At 37.3% G+C, this 21,153-nt stretch overlaps 1 protein-coding gene across 1 annotated transcript in view; it reads right to left on the bottom strand.

The window, feature by feature from the left end:
• LOC123455045 (vomeronasal type-2 receptor 116-like) overlaps positions 1-21,153 on the bottom strand; it is a 34,676-nt gene that overhangs the window by 1,164 nt on the left and 12,359 nt on the right. Inside the window, exons 2-5 of the mRNA XM_045134730.1 lie at positions 7,483-7,768; positions 6,308-7,114; positions 3,977-4,204; positions 3,549-3,672 (exon numbers count right to left, since the gene is read on the bottom strand). Of these exons, the coding sequence (XP_044990665.1) occupies positions 3,549-3,672; positions 3,977-4,204; positions 6,308-7,114; positions 7,483-7,768 (1,445 nt within the window). The remainder of the gene's footprint in view (positions 1-3,548; positions 3,673-3,976; positions 4,205-6,307; positions 7,115-7,482; positions 7,769-21,153) is intronic.

The following is a 21,153-nucleotide window of genomic DNA, read 5'->3' on the forward strand; positions in this document are numbered from 1 at the left end:
CATAGTAAAAGTCTTAATTGCTTGGTGTGGTGCCTCACACCTCATATCACTCACTTGGAATGCAAAGGTTGGGAGACCACTGAGAGCTCGAGACCAGCCTTCAGTTACAGTGTGAGTTCCATGTCAGTCTGGGTTAGAGTGAACTCTTGCCTCAGAGAAAACTTGAAAAAACTTAAGCAGGGTAATTCAGAAATTGTAATATATGTAATTATTCAAACTGTGCATTCCAACTTAGTGTGGAAGCTAGTACATTCTACTGTCTGACTCTAGGTGGAGCTCTGTGTTGGTTACTCAGAGTGGGGAAATTCAAATCTTCCACCATTATCTTTTTAAGCGATAGTAATTTTTGATTAAAAGTGGACACCAGGATATAAGTATCACCAAAACTGTACACTATCTCCTTGGAGGAGGGTTTTGCAAATTAATTTTGAGAGGACATGGATAGCATCTATGCATTTTATTGAATTTTACCTCCATAATCTTTTGCCTTAGTAATTTATTCAAGACCTATTGAGAAAGTAGGATGAGAAACATCAGTAAACAAATTACCAAGGAATAGATGACATGTAGTGAGAAAAGGAAGAAGTCAGTACTCCTAGCTGTAAGATAAAGTTTTGTTATGATATATGTTAATATTTAATTTTAAATACATTTTTCTTTAGATAAACTTGAAGAAATCTTTTTATATTGAACATGAACAATGATGAAGATACCTTTATTTCTTTTCAATGTGTACATGTGTGTGTATTTGTGGTGTGTGTGTTTGCATTCACATGCATGTACAAAGACCTTTGTGTTTTACATGTTTCTTTCTGGGTGTGCATGGACCTGTGTGAGTGGGAATTTGGAGACTAGAGTTCAGCACCGGGTGGTCTTTTCTATTGTTGTCCTCCTTATTCTTGAGACAGGTGTGATTACTTTATCTGGAGCTCAAGAACTGGTCTAGACTCATTCATCTACGTCATCACCACCCACTGTCAGGCCTGCCAACAGACAAATGCCTCCTCTGGTAAGGTACCACCAATGGAGGCCAGAGATCAGGGAACATAGCCAGGTAGATAATGGAAAGTTGATTTCACTGAGGTAAAGCCACATCAGTGTGGATATAAATGTTTACTTGTTTATAATGATACATTTTCAGGATGGGTGGAAGCTTTCCCAACCCAGTCTGAGACAGCTCAAATAGTGACTAGGGAATTGTTAGAGGAGATAATTCCCTCCAGATTAGACCAGATAATGGGCCTGCCTTTGTGTCAAATCACTAGGGAATTGACCAAGACATTGGGGATTAATTGGAAATTACATTGTGCTTATCTTCCCAAAAGTTCAGGACAGGTAGAAAGGATGGATCAGACCTTGAAGGAGACATTAACTAAATTTATCCTAGAGACTGATGAAGGATGGTTGGGACTCCTTCAGGGCCAGGTGTATCCCTTATGTAAAAGGAACTACTCCATTTAGAATTATGTATAGAACCCTTCCCCACTCATCCTGCCCCAGATGGGTCTTCAACAGATAACTAACTTTATTAATGGAAGGCTTCTTTCTATCCAAATCTTACAAAGAGTCCAGGAGTCCATTGTTCCAGCAATCAAGGCTGCATTTCCGACGCACTCTGTTTGCCCCCATCCCTTTCAGTTTGGTGACAGAGTTTAGATCAAGAGACACCATATTGGAACATTGGTAGGGCCCCTACCAGGTCATCCTAACCACTCCAACAGTTGTGAAAGTAGAGGGGACAAAATAGAAGAGGATTAGGCTTATTTTTTATGAAACAAGGGGGTCTATGTGTGGCTCTAGATAAAACTTATTGCTTTTAAACCAATCAGTTAGGAATTAATCCAAAATACAATGGCTCTGGTTAGAGAAAAAGAACTTCAGAGACAAGACATTAGTAATTGGTTTCAGTCTATGTTTAGTTGGTCTCCATGGCTAACTTCCCTTGTCTTTTCTATTGCTGCCCCTGATACTACTGCTCTTAGGCCTTACCATAGGACCCTGCATTATTAATGCTCTAAGTAGATATATAAAGAATAGAATAAATTCCATTCATCTCATGGTATTGTGGACACAATACACCCCCTTAGATGAAAATACCCTAGACACTGTCCTTCACAAATCAAGGATTTAAGTTAGTGTCATATCAGAGGGGGAAATGGAGAATGGAATGTGAAAGGAATGGGATAATCCCTCTGTGCAATGCAGGTGTTTACTTTTACCTAAGGAATTGGATGATCCCTCTGTGCAGTGTACCATGACCTCCCTGTATCTCTTTGTTTCTGAATATCTTTGTGATTACATAGCATAGAATGTTTCTTGCCTCAGTTCCTGCTATGTGATGTATGTAACCTTGTAACTTCTTGAAATAGTTCTCCCTTGTTTAACAGAATGTGATTTTGTGACTTAACTCATGATCCTTCTTTTTTAAACTATAATCATCATGTGGTTACTTCCAATAAAAGCTGACACACCTAACAGACCAAGGCTGCATCTTGAGATCTTGAGCTCTTAGATGAAGCTTTCTTCTTTTTTCTTTTTACCTAATAAAACTTTCACACACACACACACACACACACACACACACACACACACACACACAAACAAACCAACCAAACAAAAATGGGTTGAAATAATAAGCTATTTTTTTCAGTAATTCAATAATATGTCCTTTTAAAAGTGTGTAAAATTATATAGGTGTCATCTACAAGGTCTATATGAATGACATTTAAAATGGAGACCTTCCATTTTTGTTTTTTTCTATCAAATTTTTAGTGTTCTGTATCAGAGCCATGCTGTAGTTTTAAATGAATCTCATATGCTTTTGTATTCTTACACATTGTTTGCTATTTATATAAGAAGCTCCTGCAAAATGCTTATTGGAAAAAGAAATTCAGAATTTTCAAGAAATGTACAGATCCTACTTTTAAAAAAGATTCTGAAATATACACAGCAGTATGTCAGACAATTTCAACTTCTCCCATTCCTGTTTTTCACTTTTAGATTAAACCATGGCAAAAGTTCTAATTTCTGCAGAATTTCCAAAACTAAAAAATAAACAAATAAAATAACTTCTCACTCTGTAGCAAATCCAGGGCTTGTACATTTCATATTATTTCTGTACAAGTCTCAAGAGTAAAATAACGCATACTTAAGGGAAATCTTACGTAGACTTTCACACAGAAGTACATAGGAATTTTTGTTTTTACAACAATGAGTTGAGTAATAGGGTGTGTATATTTTAAGTGGCAATACTGATACATGTATTCAGTGATTAGTAAGACAGAAGAGATTCTTTTCTTTTTTCACTTGGTTTTTTGAAGTATGGTTTTATTGTAGGTCAGACTGACCTGGAATTCACTATGTAATCTCAGGGTGGCCTCCAACACACAGAGATCCTCCTACCTCTGCTCCCAAGTGCTGGGATGATAGCCATGTGCCACCAGGCCTGGCTGATTTTTTTCTCTTGAGTTTCCTTCCAGGACCCTTGAAATCTTCATGTGTGTTATAGAAGATAATCAATCTGAGGCACTTTTTTCTTTCTTGCATACCTGTCTCATTGGAAATCTCATTTTTTGGGCACCGATAGCAATTGAAACAGCAGACTGCTTGTCCCTCCTGACGGGATTTCCTGAACCCAGGACGGCATGGCACACTGCACATTGAAGGCAGGATCTGAGGAATTCAGATATGTGTCAGGGAAAGAAATCTAAGATACTCCTCTCAAACCAGGCAATTTTACAAGGTTGGACCATGAAAAATTTATTTTTAGTGCTTGATGATCATAGTAATTTTGCTGTGTTGTATAATGTCTTTATACAATCATACAGAAACAAATATATGGAAATTACAGTTTTTGTCAAATATTTAAAAAATTTATAAAGTATATCTAGGAATCAATGTATGATGAGGAGACACACATTCCACAAGAACGTGATCATTAATGTCTAGTGTAAAGTACCACCACAGGAAAACCCACCTGTCTATTTCCTGTTGCCCACTGTGCCATGTCTTCAGATAAACACAACTGCTGACCATGTGGAAAATGTGGAGAAAACTCTCCTATTTTCACCTTCAAATCAGTACCATGGGGGAAATTCCAAATGTTGAGGACATCATACTCATCACTTACTTGTCCTTTAGGGTTCATATTCACCTCACCTCCAATAGGGTTAATAAAGAGAACGTTCTTCAGAAAACCATGTACCTAAAAAATACGCATCATTCCATGACTGGAAAGGCCCACATGCCATGACTGAATGCATGATGTAGGGAATGCCCTTTATTTTATAGTTCTTCCTTACTATGCACATTCACTGCTGAAAACAAACTGATAAAATACGTGACTTTACACAGATCATTTAAAATAGCATTATGGTTTTTATAATATTACTTTTTAGATGGGTGTGGAAGTACATGTCTTCAATCCTAGCACTCAGGAAGCTGAAGTAGGAGGATGACTGTGAGTTCAAGGACACCCTGAGATTACAGCATAAATTCTAAGTCAGCTGGGGCTACAGTAAAACCCGACCTTGAAAATCAAAGAAAAATAGAAAATGATAATAGTTTGTCTTACAAAAATTGACAAAACTGTTTGCTAAAGAAATAATAGGTAGACTATACACTGTGATAAATTTCAGTATCCATATCTATATCGTCTCTGGTTGCTTTTAGAGCTTCAGACATGAAAAGGAGATTGGGAACATGTTTAGTTTTGGAGGAACTACTTTATGCTGATTACGGAAACTTTCTCCCAGATTCCTGAAAACAATTTTTAGAAGCAGGCATTTAGTCCCAGTGAGAGAGAGTCACGCAGCTTTGTTAGGCAGCTAGGGTAACTGGGCACCTGAAAGTAAGGAGCAGGAATGTCTTTGGGCCTATCCTTCTAGTTTATAATTTGCTAGATATCAAAACATGATCTGATTTCTCATCTCTTCCTTAGGCCTGTTTTTCCACACAAAGCCTGGACCCCTACTGGGAGGGAGTCTCTCTTGGGATTTAAATCTAGTCTTATCATTGTAGTTCCTGAAGTTCAGCCCCTGGAACTTGGTATTATGACTAGCCTCTTCCTGAGACAGCCCCTGGCCCAGACCACTTACTGTCTCTCTGGCTCACATTAGGCAGAAGTTAGGGCCCACCACTTTAATGTCTTAAACAGATGTATGTGAGGGGACAGACCTCTTTTTCTTGGTGATCTATTCATTATTTATGTTGAATTTCTCCTTGCGTTGGCCTGGCTGGGCTGAGCTGAGGCGGGTCCCCCTAACACCTACTTTCCACATGGACTCTTTACCCCTCCTGCTCTCCACATGGCAAGAGCTCTTTGTACTTTCCTTTCATTCCTTTCTGTGTTTTCTTCAGGGCCATCATGTGGGCTTTCAAGGTATGTGAGTGTAGTCATTTTCCTTCTGTTGTTTCTGTACTTCTTTAAATAAATATAATAATTTAGTAATTATTATTCTCAGTTTTATTTTATTCAATACTTTGGTTAAAAGTAGACATGCAACCAGGGTGTGGGGCTCAAGGACTTTTCTGGACCCGTAACACCTCATTTTGGAGGTGGAGTTAGGAGGATGACTGTGAGACCCAGGCCAGCCTAGGATTACAGAGTGAATTCCAGATCAGTCTGGTCTAGAGTGAGACCCTGCTTTGAATAAACAAACAACCCCTGCCCAAAACAACCCCTTGTTCTTGTTACTTCAGGAGCATGGTTTCATGAGCTCTTTATTTATACTTTATACTGTAAAGTCTGTGTTTACATTTCAAGTAAAGAAAAAGTTGCCAGACCTGGTAGTGTATGCCTTTAATCCCATGATTTGGAAGGCAGAGGAAGGAGGATCATAATGTGCTGTGGCCGTCCTGAGACAACATAGTGAATTCCAGGTCAACACCACCAAATTTAAGCATTATCTTGAGGTCACCTTTCTCTTAAATCATTGAAGTTCACTAAAAGTTTCCTTGCTTTCCAGTAACTTTATTCATTTATTTATTTTTAATTTTAGGGCAGTGTTTCTCACTAGCCAAGTGTGAACTGGAACTCATCCTTTGTAGCCTAGCCTTGCCTCAAACCCACAGTAATCTTTCTTAGTGTCCCTAGTGTTGAGATTATAGGTGTATGTTAGCAAACCTTACTCATAATCTTCTTCATGATGTATACACACATAGAGTTTTACTTGTTTGGACATGACAAAGTATAGAAAGCCTTGCAATTGAAACAAAGATCCTAGACAAATAGGCATGAGCATGTCTTGACAACATTGAGGATGTCACATTTGTTGAAAATAAGTACCACTGATTTGAGACACTTTACCTGAGTGCATGAACCATATTTCATAAACTCATTTCCTATCCTCTGAGAATCTACTTGTTGAAGAATCATTTCATGGAGGGCATGGGCCACAGCATACACAGCATTGTAGATGTTGTAACACTCTTCATCCATGTCCATGTCAAAGCTGTGCCTTGAAAACCACTCCAGTGAAGGGTTGGAAGAATAGTTGTTCAGTGTTTCATAGTATGATTTGGAGAGAGAACAATTAAAACCCATCCAGCTTGATCTTACAGAATTAATGTTTTCTGTATATTTGGAAAAGTTCATTGTCTGGATAAAAGTTTTTAAACTAGAAATCTCACCATGGTGGTGTACGAAAGTGAAAGACCAACGGAATGGATAAGGGATGAAATCTCCCTCACATGGGAGGAGATCCCACTGTGAGGTGGTGACCCAGATTCTCCGTGTGCCTAAACATTCCCATTTTCTAAAGCTCATTTCCAGAATAGAGTTAATGTTACCATAAATGACAACAGCATTTGCCGAAGATGTGAAGATTGGATAACGCAAATTTATAAGAGCTGTCAATAATATATCTGTGTTTACAGGGAACATATTCACATATGCTAAACAGATGCCATATCTTTGCATTTCTACTCTCAAGTTAGAGAGAAATTGAAAGCCTTGGTCATCATCTGAGATGAACAGCTCCACCCATGTCCAGCTGAAATGAAGCATCAAGGAGACCATGGCAAGGGGCAGGTTTGTGTCCTTGGGGGCCACCTGATAAAGATAAGGAAACTTCTCCCGGTCACTTAGTGTAGGATGAAATGGTCCGTAGGAAATCTAAAGAAAACAGAACATTGGAATCTCCAAAAGGAGAAGGATTTTGTCAGGCACAAGATAACTTTCGACTGACCTTTTAAAGCAGCAGAAAATGGAAGAAAATCTGTTCATGCTATTACAACAGTCATATCTTATTTCCCAGAACCTTATAGGAAATTGCTGACCAGTGCATCCTCTAGAGAATCTCATTTTCTCTTACCCTGTTCTTCTTTTCTATTTCAAGCAAGTAAAGGTTAATAACCCACCAAATCTGAGTGTTTACCAGTTCAGTAAAATCATGATCAACATAGGCAGAAAACACTTGTCCATTTACTAGAAAATGCCACTAAGAGACTGAGTTTCAACTCCCTCTATAGACTCAGACTCACCTGTGGCCTTACATAGAGTTGCATGAGTGGTCCTAGTCTGGCAGATCCTGCCCATGAGGGTCCTGTAAGTGCTATCTGACATACTTTCTGTTCACACATATAGTTCGGAGCATCCTTCATGAGATTTGCAAATTCATCTTCAATACCAAATACTGAAAAACTCCGACAAATATTAGAAATGGAATGCAATTGCAATGACATATTGTGTAGTAGCTGGGAGTTATGGTTAATATCTTCCAAGGCAAAAATCAATGCCAGCACAAGCTGGAACCTTCTGATTGGCAATCTGAAAGGGGAGCACAATCATCATCATGAATGACATGTCATTCATAAGCTTCATATGAAGCACACTGAACATTATGTACCAAATGACATTCTCCCTGAACTTCTCTTGTTGATCATGTTCCTTCTATTATGAGGATGGGGGGACATGATATCTTTAGAAGCTAGCATTTGAAAACTCATAAGAGTAAAACAATTGTAAATAAGTTTATTCTCATTGTTGTGGTGGTGTTAATGTGAAATGTTCTCTGTACCCCATGTGTTTATGATTAAGTCTTAGACTCAATGCCTAGATAGTGAAACCATTGGCAGGTGGAGCTTTGCTGGAGGAGGTGTGTCACCATGGGTGGGTCTGGCTTTTATAGTACACCCCCTTGACATTATATGCTAGCTTACTCTTGCTGCTTCTTCCAGCTGAGGTCAAAAGATGTGAGTTCATGCTGTCTACTCTTGGTATGTGCCCACACTGTTATAAAATTTCCCCTTATAATTTCTTTTAAGGTGCAGAGAGCTGAAATAAATGCTTTACTCTCCTAGTCTGCTTCCTGTCAGGCATTTTGTCCCAGCAAGGAGAAGTTAATTGCTACTAAAATTGGTAATGAGAATTGGAGCAATTGGTGCAATAATCCTGACTACCTGGTTCTTGCCTTTTAGAACTGGTTTGTTGGAGAAAGATTGAAGAATATGGAACTTGGACTAGAGAAGCAATGCTAGAAGTATTGCTTGGCAGACTATTCTAGTAAGTGTTTGAAAAACCTAAATGCAGGTTGAGGTGTGAACTGGGAAGGCTTGCCATTTGAGGTTTCATAGTGAAAAGAGAATGTTTTTGGGAAATCAGCTAGAAGCAGTTTATGTGATATTATGGTAGAGAGGCTGGATGAAGTCTACACATGGGCAAGAAATTTGGGCAACGTTGAGTTTAAGAGTAATGGACAATTGTTTGATGGAAGGATATGAAGGATATAGAGTTTGGTATAGATGATTGTGTGGGCTGCTTTAGGCTCCTTTAGCTGAAATATTTTTAAAAGGTTAACATCATTGAGCATATGCAAGTTGTTCTCATCTTGACAGTAGGCAGAGTGGTGGTTCTTTTCAAAGGAAGAGCCTGAAGGAAGAATCCTGAAGGAGATGAATGTTCTTCAAAATCACCTTGGTATTGGATCGTCAGTCTTATTAGTATTCCTCAACTGGTAGTGGTTTTGGAAGCATTAGGATGCCAGAAGTTTGCGGCATTGTTTTATACCATTATTTCAGAAGCCATTAAGGGTAGAAAATATGAGTGAAAGATAAAGGACACAGTAGGGAGAACCGTGAGCCCATGATATGGTTTACAATTGATACTACATAATTTTAAAGATGCCAGGAGGCAAAGGAATCTTCTTGCTTAAGAAGGCCCTGTCCTGGCTACAAGCAACAGAGCTGGAGGGACAAAGATGCTGAAGTATTTTGGAGCCCTGAGGATTTCATCTTATGACTCAGATGACAGAGGAAAATTTAGATTTTAATGCCATATATACATATATATGCCAATGTATATATTCGAAAGAGAAAGAGGGAGAGAGAGAGAGAGAGAGAGAGAGAGAGAGAGAGAGAGAGAGAGAGAGAGAGAGAGAGAGAGAGAGAGAGAGAGAGAAAGGGAGAGGGAGGGAGGGAGAGAGATAGAATGGGCATGCCAGTGCCTCCAGCCAATGCAAATGAATTCCAGATGCATGCATACCCTTGTGCATCTAGCTAAAATGGGTTCTGGGTTATCAAACTTGAGTCCTTTGGCTTTGTAGGCAAATTCCTGAACCTCTAATCCATCCCTACACAGTTCTATGCTTATTTATTTTAGCATTTTTTTTCATTTTAGAGAGAGAGAGAGAGAAGTGTCACACTAGAGCATCTGCCATAGCAATCAAACTCTAGATGCTTTCGCCACCTAGTGGGCATATGCGACCTTGCACTTGCCTCACCTTTGTGCTTGTGGCATATGAGGGATGTGGAGAGCTGAACATGGGTCCTTAGGCTGTGAAGGCAAGGGCCTTAGCTGCTGAGCCATCTCTCCAGTCCATCTACGCTTATTTGTGATCTAGCATTGGTCCAGTTTTTACTTACTCTTCCCTCATTTTCTTTTCTTTCTTTTTTTTGTGAATGGGAATGTTTCCTTGGTGCCATGATGTGCTGAAAGCCTGAGTGCCTTTTGTTTTGATTTTACTGGGTTCACAGTTTAGATATGGTCTTGTGTCCATGATGAGACTTTGGACTTTTGAACAGTGTGGGCACTTGTAAAGACTATGAGGACTCTTAATGTTGGACTGAATGCATCTGGAGTCATGGGATGGCCATGAGTCTATGGGGCAAGTGGCCGAATGTGCTGGTTTGAATGTGGAGTGGCCCTCATTGCCTCAAGTGTTTGTGATTCTGCCTAACGCTTAATAACCTGCTGGTGTGGCCATCAGGGGACAGTCTTGCCAGAGGAGGTGTGTGGCTTGGGTGGGCCATGGGATTTTATCATCAAGTCTCTCTTGCTTGTATTAGCTCCATTACTCGTGCTTCCTCCCAACTGATGTGATGCCTTGTTATCAATACTTAATATGTTTCTCTACCATACTAAAACTTCCTCTAAAAACTTTGTGCCAAAATAAACCCTTTCCTTTCATTAGCTTGTTCCAGTTCATGCTTTGTCCCAGCAATGAGATGGTAAAAGCTACCATTCTGCTAATCATTTAGGAGATTATTACATCTTCACCATATGATGGTGTAGGAGATTCTTTATTCTTTTAATAATAAACATGAACATTGTTCTGAGCAGATAATTAGTTTGTCAGTGGATTGATCCTAGAGTTATCATTCTTGAGAAACATGGCAAAATATTGGCATGCCAGCTACCATGTTGATGGTGTTTTCTTAATAGCAAACTACAGGAAAATCAGAACTGAATTAATGATTACTGTATAAAAATTTGTGACGTGGGCTGGAGAGATGGCATAGTAGTTAAGCACTTGCCTGTGAAGTCTAAGGATCCTGGTTCAAGGCTCAATTCCCTAGAACCCATGTTAGCCAGATGTACAAGGAGGTGCATTCGTCTGGACTTCATTTGCACTGAATGTAGGCCCTGGTTCGCCCATTCTCTCTCTCTCTTTATCTCTGTCTGTTGCTCTCAAATAAATAAATAATTTTTAAATAAATTAATAATTTATAATAATAATAATAATTTAATAAATTAAATTAATAAATTTTTAATAAATTAAGATACATTTAACTTGCCTCTGTAATATCTCCTTGACCTGGCAGATACAGTAGAGATGACTTGTCTTGTGCTATGCAATTGGCATTTTTCCCCATGACCTACTGATGAATTTAAAAATTTCCCACTATCTGTTCCATATGTATAAAGCAGGTTTTCTAACCAAGGATGAGACCAACAAGGGTCAAAAGGCATAAGCATAGTTATTTAAAACATTTTTGACAGGTGTACTTTCTCACAGTATCCAGAGAATAGAGGCCTATCATCTGTAGAATGTAACACCTCTCTACTCATAGGCCTTTCACTAGGTTCTCAGAAGCAGGAATGAGCTCCCTTCCATAGGACAGACCTCAGATCCAGCCAGAGAGCATTTGTTTACCCCCACAGGCTGTGTGCAACTACTACACTGGTGTGTACATCTTGCATTGGCTGGTTATTTTGTCTATGGTAGGATCTGCTTGTTCATGCTTTGGAGACCATTGTCACCACCATAGCTTGTGGGTTGCAGAGAAAACAGCTCACTGTGTGGGGCAACCCAGTTCTCCATATGGGATTTATGAGCAAAACTTACAGATTTAAAGTTAAGCTTTCTCTACATCCTACACGGTATTTCAGCCCATACTACTCTTGCCCCTCTTACTAAGTATTATATCTTTTAATTAACTGACCAAGAGAATGCTTTCTACAGTACTCATTCATGACATCATTACTTTTGTATATTTCCACCTTCCAAACATCCATTACCCAACTGTTCTGAATATTTTAACCCCATGGATTCTGTTGTTCCACTTCTCTCTCTAGTATCCCCTCCATTCATCCCTCCTTCCTTCCTTGTTCTCCTTGTGTCACTTTAATTCCTTGCCAATAATTCTTATGGCTATTACAACTTATACACAACTCAATTTGTTCCATCTTACAAGAAAATGTGTGGTTTTCTTTCTGAGCCTGTAACCTTGCTTAGTATGATTTTGTTCAAGGCCATGCATTTCTTGTAATTTTCACTGTTGAATTTTTCCTTACTGCTGAGTAGCATTCCATTGTGTTCATGTAATACATTTTCATTATCCATTCATCAGCTGGTAGGTGCCGGAGATGGCAAGCATGCCACTTCAGGATCATGAGGAATTGAGCGCTGAAGAGCTGCATGACACAATTCCAGCCCAGCAGTCTCTTCCTTGGAGTCCAGTGTGGCCCCTCTATAGAAACATCTTTGGCTCTCTGCGCTACAAATATCTATGGTTTTTTGTATAATGTTTGTCTTTTTCTGTCTTTCACTTGGTGCACCAACATCTAAGTTTACTGTTCCATCAAAAATTGATGTTAGTGAGGTATTGGTCTATGTATCTGAGAGAATCTCAGAATTGGACAAACAAGATGGGTCAGAAATAATTGTTTTCCCTAAGGCCCTAAAGAAAGTCAGGCATGGAGTGCAGTACACTGAGGAGGAAACAATGAACCTCCTGGAGCAATGCAAAAATTGTTCTATGACTAATTTTTCTGAATGGTGGCAATTGCAGCAAACTATGACTCTTTACCAAGAATCCTTACAGGAAAAACAACCAAGGTCAGAAAGAGTTCAATTGGGGGGACCAAATCTAAGTATTGGAGAGACATGAAAAGGAAAATGTTTGAGGGATAAATAGGTTTATTGGGTCAATGGTGGGAGCCCACATTTTGTGGTTATTCTGTCTCTCACCTTTAATATAGTAATTGAAAGTAGGAGATCAGGAAATTGCAAGTGCTTGACCGCACATACATGGGGGACGTGTGAAAATAGTTAATCATTATAGGGGCCTGATGACTGTACTTGTGGTTAATAATTTATGGGATTGTTTGATGTAAAGAAATAGCAAAGAATTTCTATGAGTTCTGTGGAACTGAACCTTTCTTGAAGTTTGCTCTTGCATGACATTATCAGAAAATAAGAGACTGATGCTAAGAGCTATGGCAGCAGAGAAAAAGAGAAAGAAATAAAAAGAGAGAAAATAAGGGAAAAAACAGAGAAAAAGAGAAGCAGAGAAAAAGAGACAGAGAAACTCAGCTGCCTTCAACATTAGCCTGTCAGCTTGTACCAGAATTTGACTTCAAGTCGTTATTGTGCTGCTCACTTTCACACCTGTTTTTGGGGACCTTCCTTCAAACCAGGGCTGAACCCCTACAGTTTAGGTATCTATAAAGATTCCAATTCTTAGCAATTATGAAAAGAGCAACAAAATATATACAGCAAGTATCGCTGTGGTGAAGAGCACAGTCTTTAGGGTATGTACCCAGGAGTGGTATCCCTGGATCAAATGGTGGATATATTTTCAGACATTTTTTTGTTTATTTTTATGTATTTATTTGACAGCGACAGACAGACATAGAGAGAAAGAGGGAGGGGGGAGGGAGGGAGAGATGGGAGCACTAGGGCCTCCAGCCACTGAAAACAAACTCCAGATGCATTTGCTACTTTGTGCATCTGGCTTACATGGGTCCTTGGAAATTGATCCTTGAACCAGTATCCTTAGGCTTCACAGTCATACACTTAACTGTTAAGCCATTTCTCCAGCCCTATTTTCAGAATTTTGAGGCATTTCCACTTTGATTTCTATAATTGTACAAGTTTGCACACCTATCAACAGTGAATGAGAATACTTCTCTGACACCTTTGCCAGTACTTTGTTATTTGTTATTTGATTTTTTTGATAATTGTTATTCTGACTGGAATGAGGTAAAACATCAGAGTAGTCTTATTCTCACTTTTCTGATGGCTAAAGGTGTTGAATACTCTTCTTAGATGTTTATTGGCTCTTTGTATTTTGCTGAAGGCTTTGTTTGCATCTATTGAAATAATCATATGATTTCTGCTCTTAACTCTATTTATGTGATTTCTTATGTTTATCTATATGTTTAACAATTACTGCATCCTTGGGATGAAACCTACTTGATCAAGTGGATGATACATTTGATATGTTAGTGGATTTAATTTTCAAGAATTTTATTCATAATTTTCACATCTAAGTTCATGAGGGATAATTTTCTTTTCTTGTGTTTCTGTCTGTTTTTGGTATTAGTATAATTTTGGCTTCATAAAGAATGTAAAGGAATATTCCCTCCTTTTTTAATTTTAATTCTATTTACTTCAGAGAGACAGGGAGAGAAAGAGAGAGAGAGAGAGAGAGAGAGAGAGAGAGAGAGAGAGAGAGAGAGAGGGAGAGAATGGGCACATCAGAACCTCCAGCCACTGCAAACAACTCCAGGTGCATGTGCCACCTTTGTGTATCTGACTTACATGGGCAATGGGGAATTGAGCCTTGAACTGGGGTTCTTAGACTTCATAGGCAAGCACTTCAACACTAAGCTAACTCTCCAGCCCTTCCTTCATTTCGAATTGTGGGAAATAATATGAGAAGAAGTGGTTTTAATTCTTCAATGAGGATGTGGTAGAATTCAGTGGAGAATACATCTGGGCCTGGACTTTTTTTCTTGAGAGGGTTTTAATTGCTTTTTCAATCTCATTACATGTTATACCTACATCCATGCATTTTTCTCTTCTAAACTCAGATTAGGTAGGTGATATGAATCAAAAAATTTACTTATTTTCCATTTTTTTTGGAATACATGTTTTTGAAGTATATTTTAACAACTCTCCCTATTTCATTAGTATTTATTGTACTACCATTTTCATAATGTTCTCTAGTTTTCTTTTGATAAATTTGGCCATTAGTTTATTAATCTTGTTTAAATTTTAAAGAATCATCTATTAGTATCAACAATTTTCCAGTTCAAAAAATGAGTTCAAAGGTTTCTGTACTTATCGTGATTAATTCTTTTTGTCTGGTATTTTGGGTTGGAATTGTTCATATTTATCAAAAGTATTCATGTGAATGGTTAAATTATTTATTTTTGACTTCTCTATTTTAAAATATGGGCATTTAGAAGTATCAGTTTTCCTCTTTAGACTGTCTTCATTATAGTCCAAAAGTTTTTGAAGGTCATGAATCATTGTCATTTTATTCAGGATATTTTAAAATCATTGTTTTTTAAATCATTGATTGTTTAAATCATTGATTTTTAAATATCATTGTTTAATACTGTGTTGTTAAATCTCCAGGAGTTGGTATATTTTGTTTTGTTTCACTTGTTGATTTCTAATTTCATTGATTTCAGTCAGATATAATACAGGGTGTTATGTTAATTTTCCTGAACTTGTAGAGGCATTCTTTATGCCATAATGTCAGATCTGCTTTAGAGAAATTTTCATGAGCTGCTGAGAAGAATGTGTATGCTATCAGGTTTGATGGAATATTCTATAAATGCCTATTAAATTCATTTGATCTATGGTGTTCTTTATCTCCATGGTATCTCTGTTTTTGGCTAAATGCTTTGTCTCTTGACTATGTTGTGGCATTAAGATGACATATTATTGTTGTGTTCATTTTTATTTGTTTAATATCAAATAAATTTTGCTCTAAAATTTTGGTGCAGTTGTGTTTGGCACATAAAAGTTTATGATGGTAAAAATGTCTTGTATGTTTCCCTTAATAAGTATAAATTGTCAATTTTACCTCTCTTGTTTAAAGTCTCTTTTGTCAGATTGTAGAATAGTTGGACCTAATTGTTTACCATTTTCATTTTGTTAGAATGTTTTTTGATTTTTTTCTCCTTAAGTTAGTGTCTATCTTTAATCATAAATGTGAATTTCTTATAGATAGCAAATAGATGAATTCAGTTTTCTGATTCAACCTGTTACCTTGCATCTAATGATCAGAGTTATATTTGAGAGGTATGAGTTAATCCCAGTTAAATTGAAGGCTTTTTGACTTTTGAGTTTCCTGTCTTCATATGCTTTATGTCTGCTGCAATTTTGATCATTGATTTTTTTCTCTCCTGTAGGATTTTGTGTATGCTTGCTCTCTGCAGTATGAAGTATTCATTGCAGTTTTCTCTGTAGGGATGGTTTAGCTCTCAAAAACTTATAAAGCCAGCATTTACCATGGAAAGATATTTTATCTTCTATAATGAGGACTATTTTTGCCAGTATAATATTTTGGATTGACATCAATGGCCTTTGAAAGCTTGAAATAGTCAATGCCAAACTCTTCTGGCTTTTAGTTTCCATTTGCAGAATCTGATGTACTGAGATGGGTTACCTTTGTTAGCGATGGTCTGTTTTTCTCTTGTAGCTCTTAGTATTCTTTCTTTGTTTTCTATGTTTAGTGTCTTAAGCATTATTTGACATGAAAGATTTTTCTCTGTTTCTTTATATATTGTATTCTGTTTTCCTCTTGTCAGCATATGTCAATAGTAACAACACTTGTCTCTTGTAAGGTTTTGAAGTGAATTGAAGTAACAATTGTTTTCCCTTTTCATCCTCCTCTTCCTTCATTTTATCCCTGCTGTCTTAGGCTATGAAGTAATGGATTACAAGTATTTGGCATTGCAATTTACATGCATGTGATCTGTAGAAAAATATTTTATTAATGAATCCTTGCTAATACTTATCCCTTGTTAGTTAACATACATCAACATATTGAGCTTACATTTGTTTGAATGGGTTTTAATAATGTGTCTTTGAGTTGTCCATATGTACTTTATGCCCTGCATTTCTTCTGGTAACTTGGAGGTTTGGAATCTGATGTGTTTTCATCATTAATGTGTTAATTGAGGCACGGACCTTTACATTTTTCTACACATTTCCATTAATACTGTACTCTACTTCCAGTATACCAGAGCACATTTTTCTGGGTTTTATGCATTATCTCAAAAAGTGAGAATTTATTGTTCCATTGTCAGGATTTCATACCTGAACCCCTTTAACGCTTATCAATTATTCTATTGTTTCATATGTTAAGTCTGTCATGTACTCAAAACTATATGACTGTTATCATCTAGATTTCCAATAGTGTACATGTGTAGAATGGATTTTTGATCCTTTCAGATTAAATATCAGTTTTTTAGAGTCCCTTCATCTGTCAGCCTTTTTTGTTGTGCAGGTGTGTGTGTGTCTATGTGTGTGTGTGTGTGTGTGTGTGTGTGTGTGTGTGTGTGTGTGTGATTCGTTCATGTGTGTTTGTATCTGTTTGGATGCACATAGTTGTCCAGGCATATGGAGGACAAAGGTCAAACTCAAACTCAGATGCCATCCACCTTTTTTGAAACAGAGCCTCTAATTGGTCTGGATCTCACCAATTAAGCTAGAATGAGAAGTCAGAAAACCCCTGAGCTGTCTGCTTCTGTCTGCATAGTACTCTGATTACAGGCCAAAAACAAACAAACAAAAAAAATCATTATCTATTTGTCATCAAACAATGGCATGGTGTCTTGTGTTTTACTATGCTTTACATAGAGGTTTTTACTTTCAATGTATTAATCTAAGGAATATCTGGGGCTTTGAGTATGGATATTTTTCCTGTTTATGGTACATTATTTTTTTCCTGAAAGCATTGCAGTTTACATAAAATTAAATATGATTTCCTATTCCTCTTGGTCAATCAGTGAAACACAAATTGACTTGTGGTAATTGGAATATAAATCAATAGTAAATTATTACAGGTTAGCTTTACTCTTGGCCATCAGCCACTGGATAGTCCAGTTTTCTATTTGATGGCATCCAATTACATTTTTCATGGCATTTCTTTTTTTGTTCATGCTCAATGTATGATTAAATTTATAGTTCATGGAAGAACTTTTATTTAAAATGCACTATATTGCACTTGCATTAACAAGGAAAAGTGGAGTCATCAGGCTCTGAAACTCCATTTATACATGTATAAAGTATGTAAGAGGAGGGAACAGAATGTGGTGGACAACACTTTACTCTGATATGCACATTAGTGAACAAGAAGGCTCTAAAATTCTGTTTGGGATTGGAATGTCTAGGAAAGCATGCCCATAATTCTCTTCCTTAACCACCTTTGCATATTATTCTTATGCAGTAGCATAACATTGATGCATTTGTGTAGGAAAAAGTAAGAAAATTAATTCAGTCAAAGAATATGTAATAAAATTGCCTGGATAGTTCATGCTATTATAATTTTATAAAATAGGAAATAGATTTTGGGACATGGAAATAGCCCAGTTGGTAAGGTGCTGGCCTTGCATTCATGAAAACAAGAATTCAGTCTCCTATATCCACATAACATTTATTTTGAATGGGAACTAGAATTAAAATCCACTAGTATAAAAACGTTAAGCTTATTACATAGCAAGCAGATTAGTATACAACTACACATATTCTTGAGTCTATTTACTATGCAAACTATGAGGTGTGATTATTTTTACATTCCAAATATTTCTTTAAAAATTTTTTGTTTGTTTATTTTTACTTATTTATTTGAGAGCGACAGACAGAGAGAGAAAGAGGCAGATATATATATAGAGAGAATGGGCGTGCCAGGGCCTCCAGCCACTGCAAACGAACTTCAGATGCATGCGCCCCCTTGTGCATCTGGCTAACGTGGGTCCTGGGGAACTGAGCCTCGAACTGGGGTGCTTAAGCTTCACAGGCAAGCACTTAACCGCTAAGCCATCTCTCCAACATTCCAAATCTTCCATTAAAATAAATGTATATACTTTCACTTATTTGAAGATAATGAAAGGAAAAGTTATTATTTCTTATATAGCAACAAATATAACATAGAAGTTGTATACAAATGTTGAAATATTCAATCACTTGTCAAAGCATTCTTTCAAGTAGAGACAGTCTCTTCCAGAAATAGATCTTTGAAGACTGGATGACCACTTGAACAAGACTGAAAAGAGATATATATCTCCTGAACCAAACAGAAATCAATCATGTGTATTTGAAAGGCTTAAGAAATCCTTGAATTTATATAGCTACCAGGGAAAATCATTGAGAACATATTACATATTGGCCTGTCCAATATTGCTGGATATAAATTTAAAGCAAAATTGACATGTGAATACTTGAAGAAGAAACTCCTGCACAGCAATATAAACATTGAATAGAGTAAAGAGACCGAGGATGGGGAAAGCTTTTTCTCCTCCCTCCTCCTCCTCCTCCTCCTCCCCCTCCTCCTCCTCCTCCTCCTCCTCCTCCTCCTCCTCCTCCTCCTCCTCCTCCTCTTCTTCTTCTTCTTCTCTATCTTGCAATGGAGAAAGCTGGAGATAAAACTATTTCAACTATTTGCCATGAAAGAGATAATCAAATTAATAAGTGGGTAACCAAAGGAGCAGACACATTTCAAGAGAAATACAATAATAGGCTAATAAAAATAATCAAGGAGCTGTACAGATGGCTTAGTGGTAAAGGCATCTACCTGTAAAGCCAAAGATTCTGCCTCTATTCCCCAGGACCCATGCGTCTGGAGTTTTCTTGCAGTTGTGGAGGTCCTGGCACACCCATTCTCAATCCACCTTCTCTCTTTTTTTCTGCCTCTTTCTCACTCTCTCACAAATATGTAAATAAAAATAAAAAAGATTAAAGTGTTGGGTAGTCATGAAAATGCAAAGCAAAGCAGAATTAAGAATCTATTTCTCTGAAGGGAATATGAGTGCAATGTCCAAATGACAATCAATATACACTAGTGAGAACATGAGGAAAAACTAAAGTATTCTACTTTTTTTGGTGTAATTGGTTTATGTCACTGTCAGTACCTACATTGTGACTACAACTAAAGTAAAAAGAAAATTATTTGAAGCAACTGTGTCACTACTGAGTATAAACATACAGTAAATAAAGTCAGCACACATCAAAAGCACTGGCATGCTCATAGCTAGGTAAGGCAGTACACATTTGCACCTATGTTCACATGAATGGTTGACTAAAATATAGTGCATATACTTAACATTTTCTCTTCAGAAATGAATAGTAATAAATTCCTGTCATATGCAGGAAGATTGAGTCAAGACTTCAGAGGCTAAATCAATGAGCCAGACACAAAAGCACAGGTTTTCAGGTTTCTTCCTGAATACTGAAATTGGTATATTAATACTATGTAATCAGATAGCAGTAGAAGTTCCATAAAGCCAGGATCACAGTACAACAGAGACAGAGAAGAGATGCAGGGCAAGAAGGAGAAGTCGTGGATATGTACCGTCATATTTAATGCACGTATATACACAAAGTCTCAATGAATCACAATACTATAAAAAAATGTGTCACCTAATGTAGTTATTATGCAAAAAGAAGCATATGAATGAATACAATTATTTCCATGACTGATGGCACATTTATATATGGAATATTTATAGTAAAAATGTCCTTTATTTCTATTGAAGGTATAGGAAATTGACTATAAACATCAGAAAAGTTTGAATTATGATTGATAGTCCACCTTATTTTATATAAAAATGCATCACCAATCATGTCATAGTGATAGTTTGTTAAGAACAACCGTAGACCACTGCTTACTTCTAATTTTTCATTAGGAATATTTAGAGTGCATATAATTTTTATAAATGTTATTTATTTTGTTGCAATGACAGAAGTCCCAAATGGATTGAAAGAGTGACAGCAACACACACACACGGAGAGAGAGACAGAGAGAGAATGACGGTGCCAGGTCCTCTGGCTACTGCAAACAAATTCCACATGCATGTGCTACTTTGTGCACATGACTTTAAATGGGTACAGGGGAATTCAACTCGGGCTGGCAGACTTTGCAAGAAAGCATTATCACTTACTGAGCCAACTCCCCAGTCACAGATATTTGGACATAATCACCTCTCTTTACATTCTCTTTCTCCCTTCAACTGACCCTTTTTTACATTAAAACTAACCAGTCTTCTATTTTCATGTCTTTGTGTGTATTTGTGTATGTGACACTTGAGTTTTACTAGAGTTGCTTGCATGAGCACACATGTGGGTTAATATAGGAGCATGGGCAAGTTACCAGTGGGTATATCGGTGAAGAAGTATCACCTTTGTGTACTCAATACACACATATCTCAAGTAACATTTGTTAAAGTAAAAAAAGTTCAAAATTTAAAAACTTATTTGTGGGTCCACAGAGATAGCTCAGTGAATAAAGCACTCACTGCTGAAGCTCGGGTACATTGCTCTGATCCGCAGATCCTCTGTAGTAAGTCAGAAGCTGTGACAGTTCGACCACACTGAGGCTGATGCAATATATGAGACAGAAACAAGAGAATATTCTGGAAGGTGAAGGCAATTAGAGTACAGAAAGCATTAGCATGAGCAAATATAAAATCACGCC

The sequence above is a fragment of the Jaculus jaculus genome, chromosome 15, assembly GCF_020740685.1.
Source record: "Jaculus jaculus isolate mJacJac1 chromosome 15, mJacJac1.mat.Y.cur, whole genome shotgun sequence".
In the NCBI taxonomy this organism is placed as follows: Eukaryota; Metazoa; Chordata; class Mammalia; order Rodentia; family Dipodidae; genus Jaculus; species Jaculus jaculus.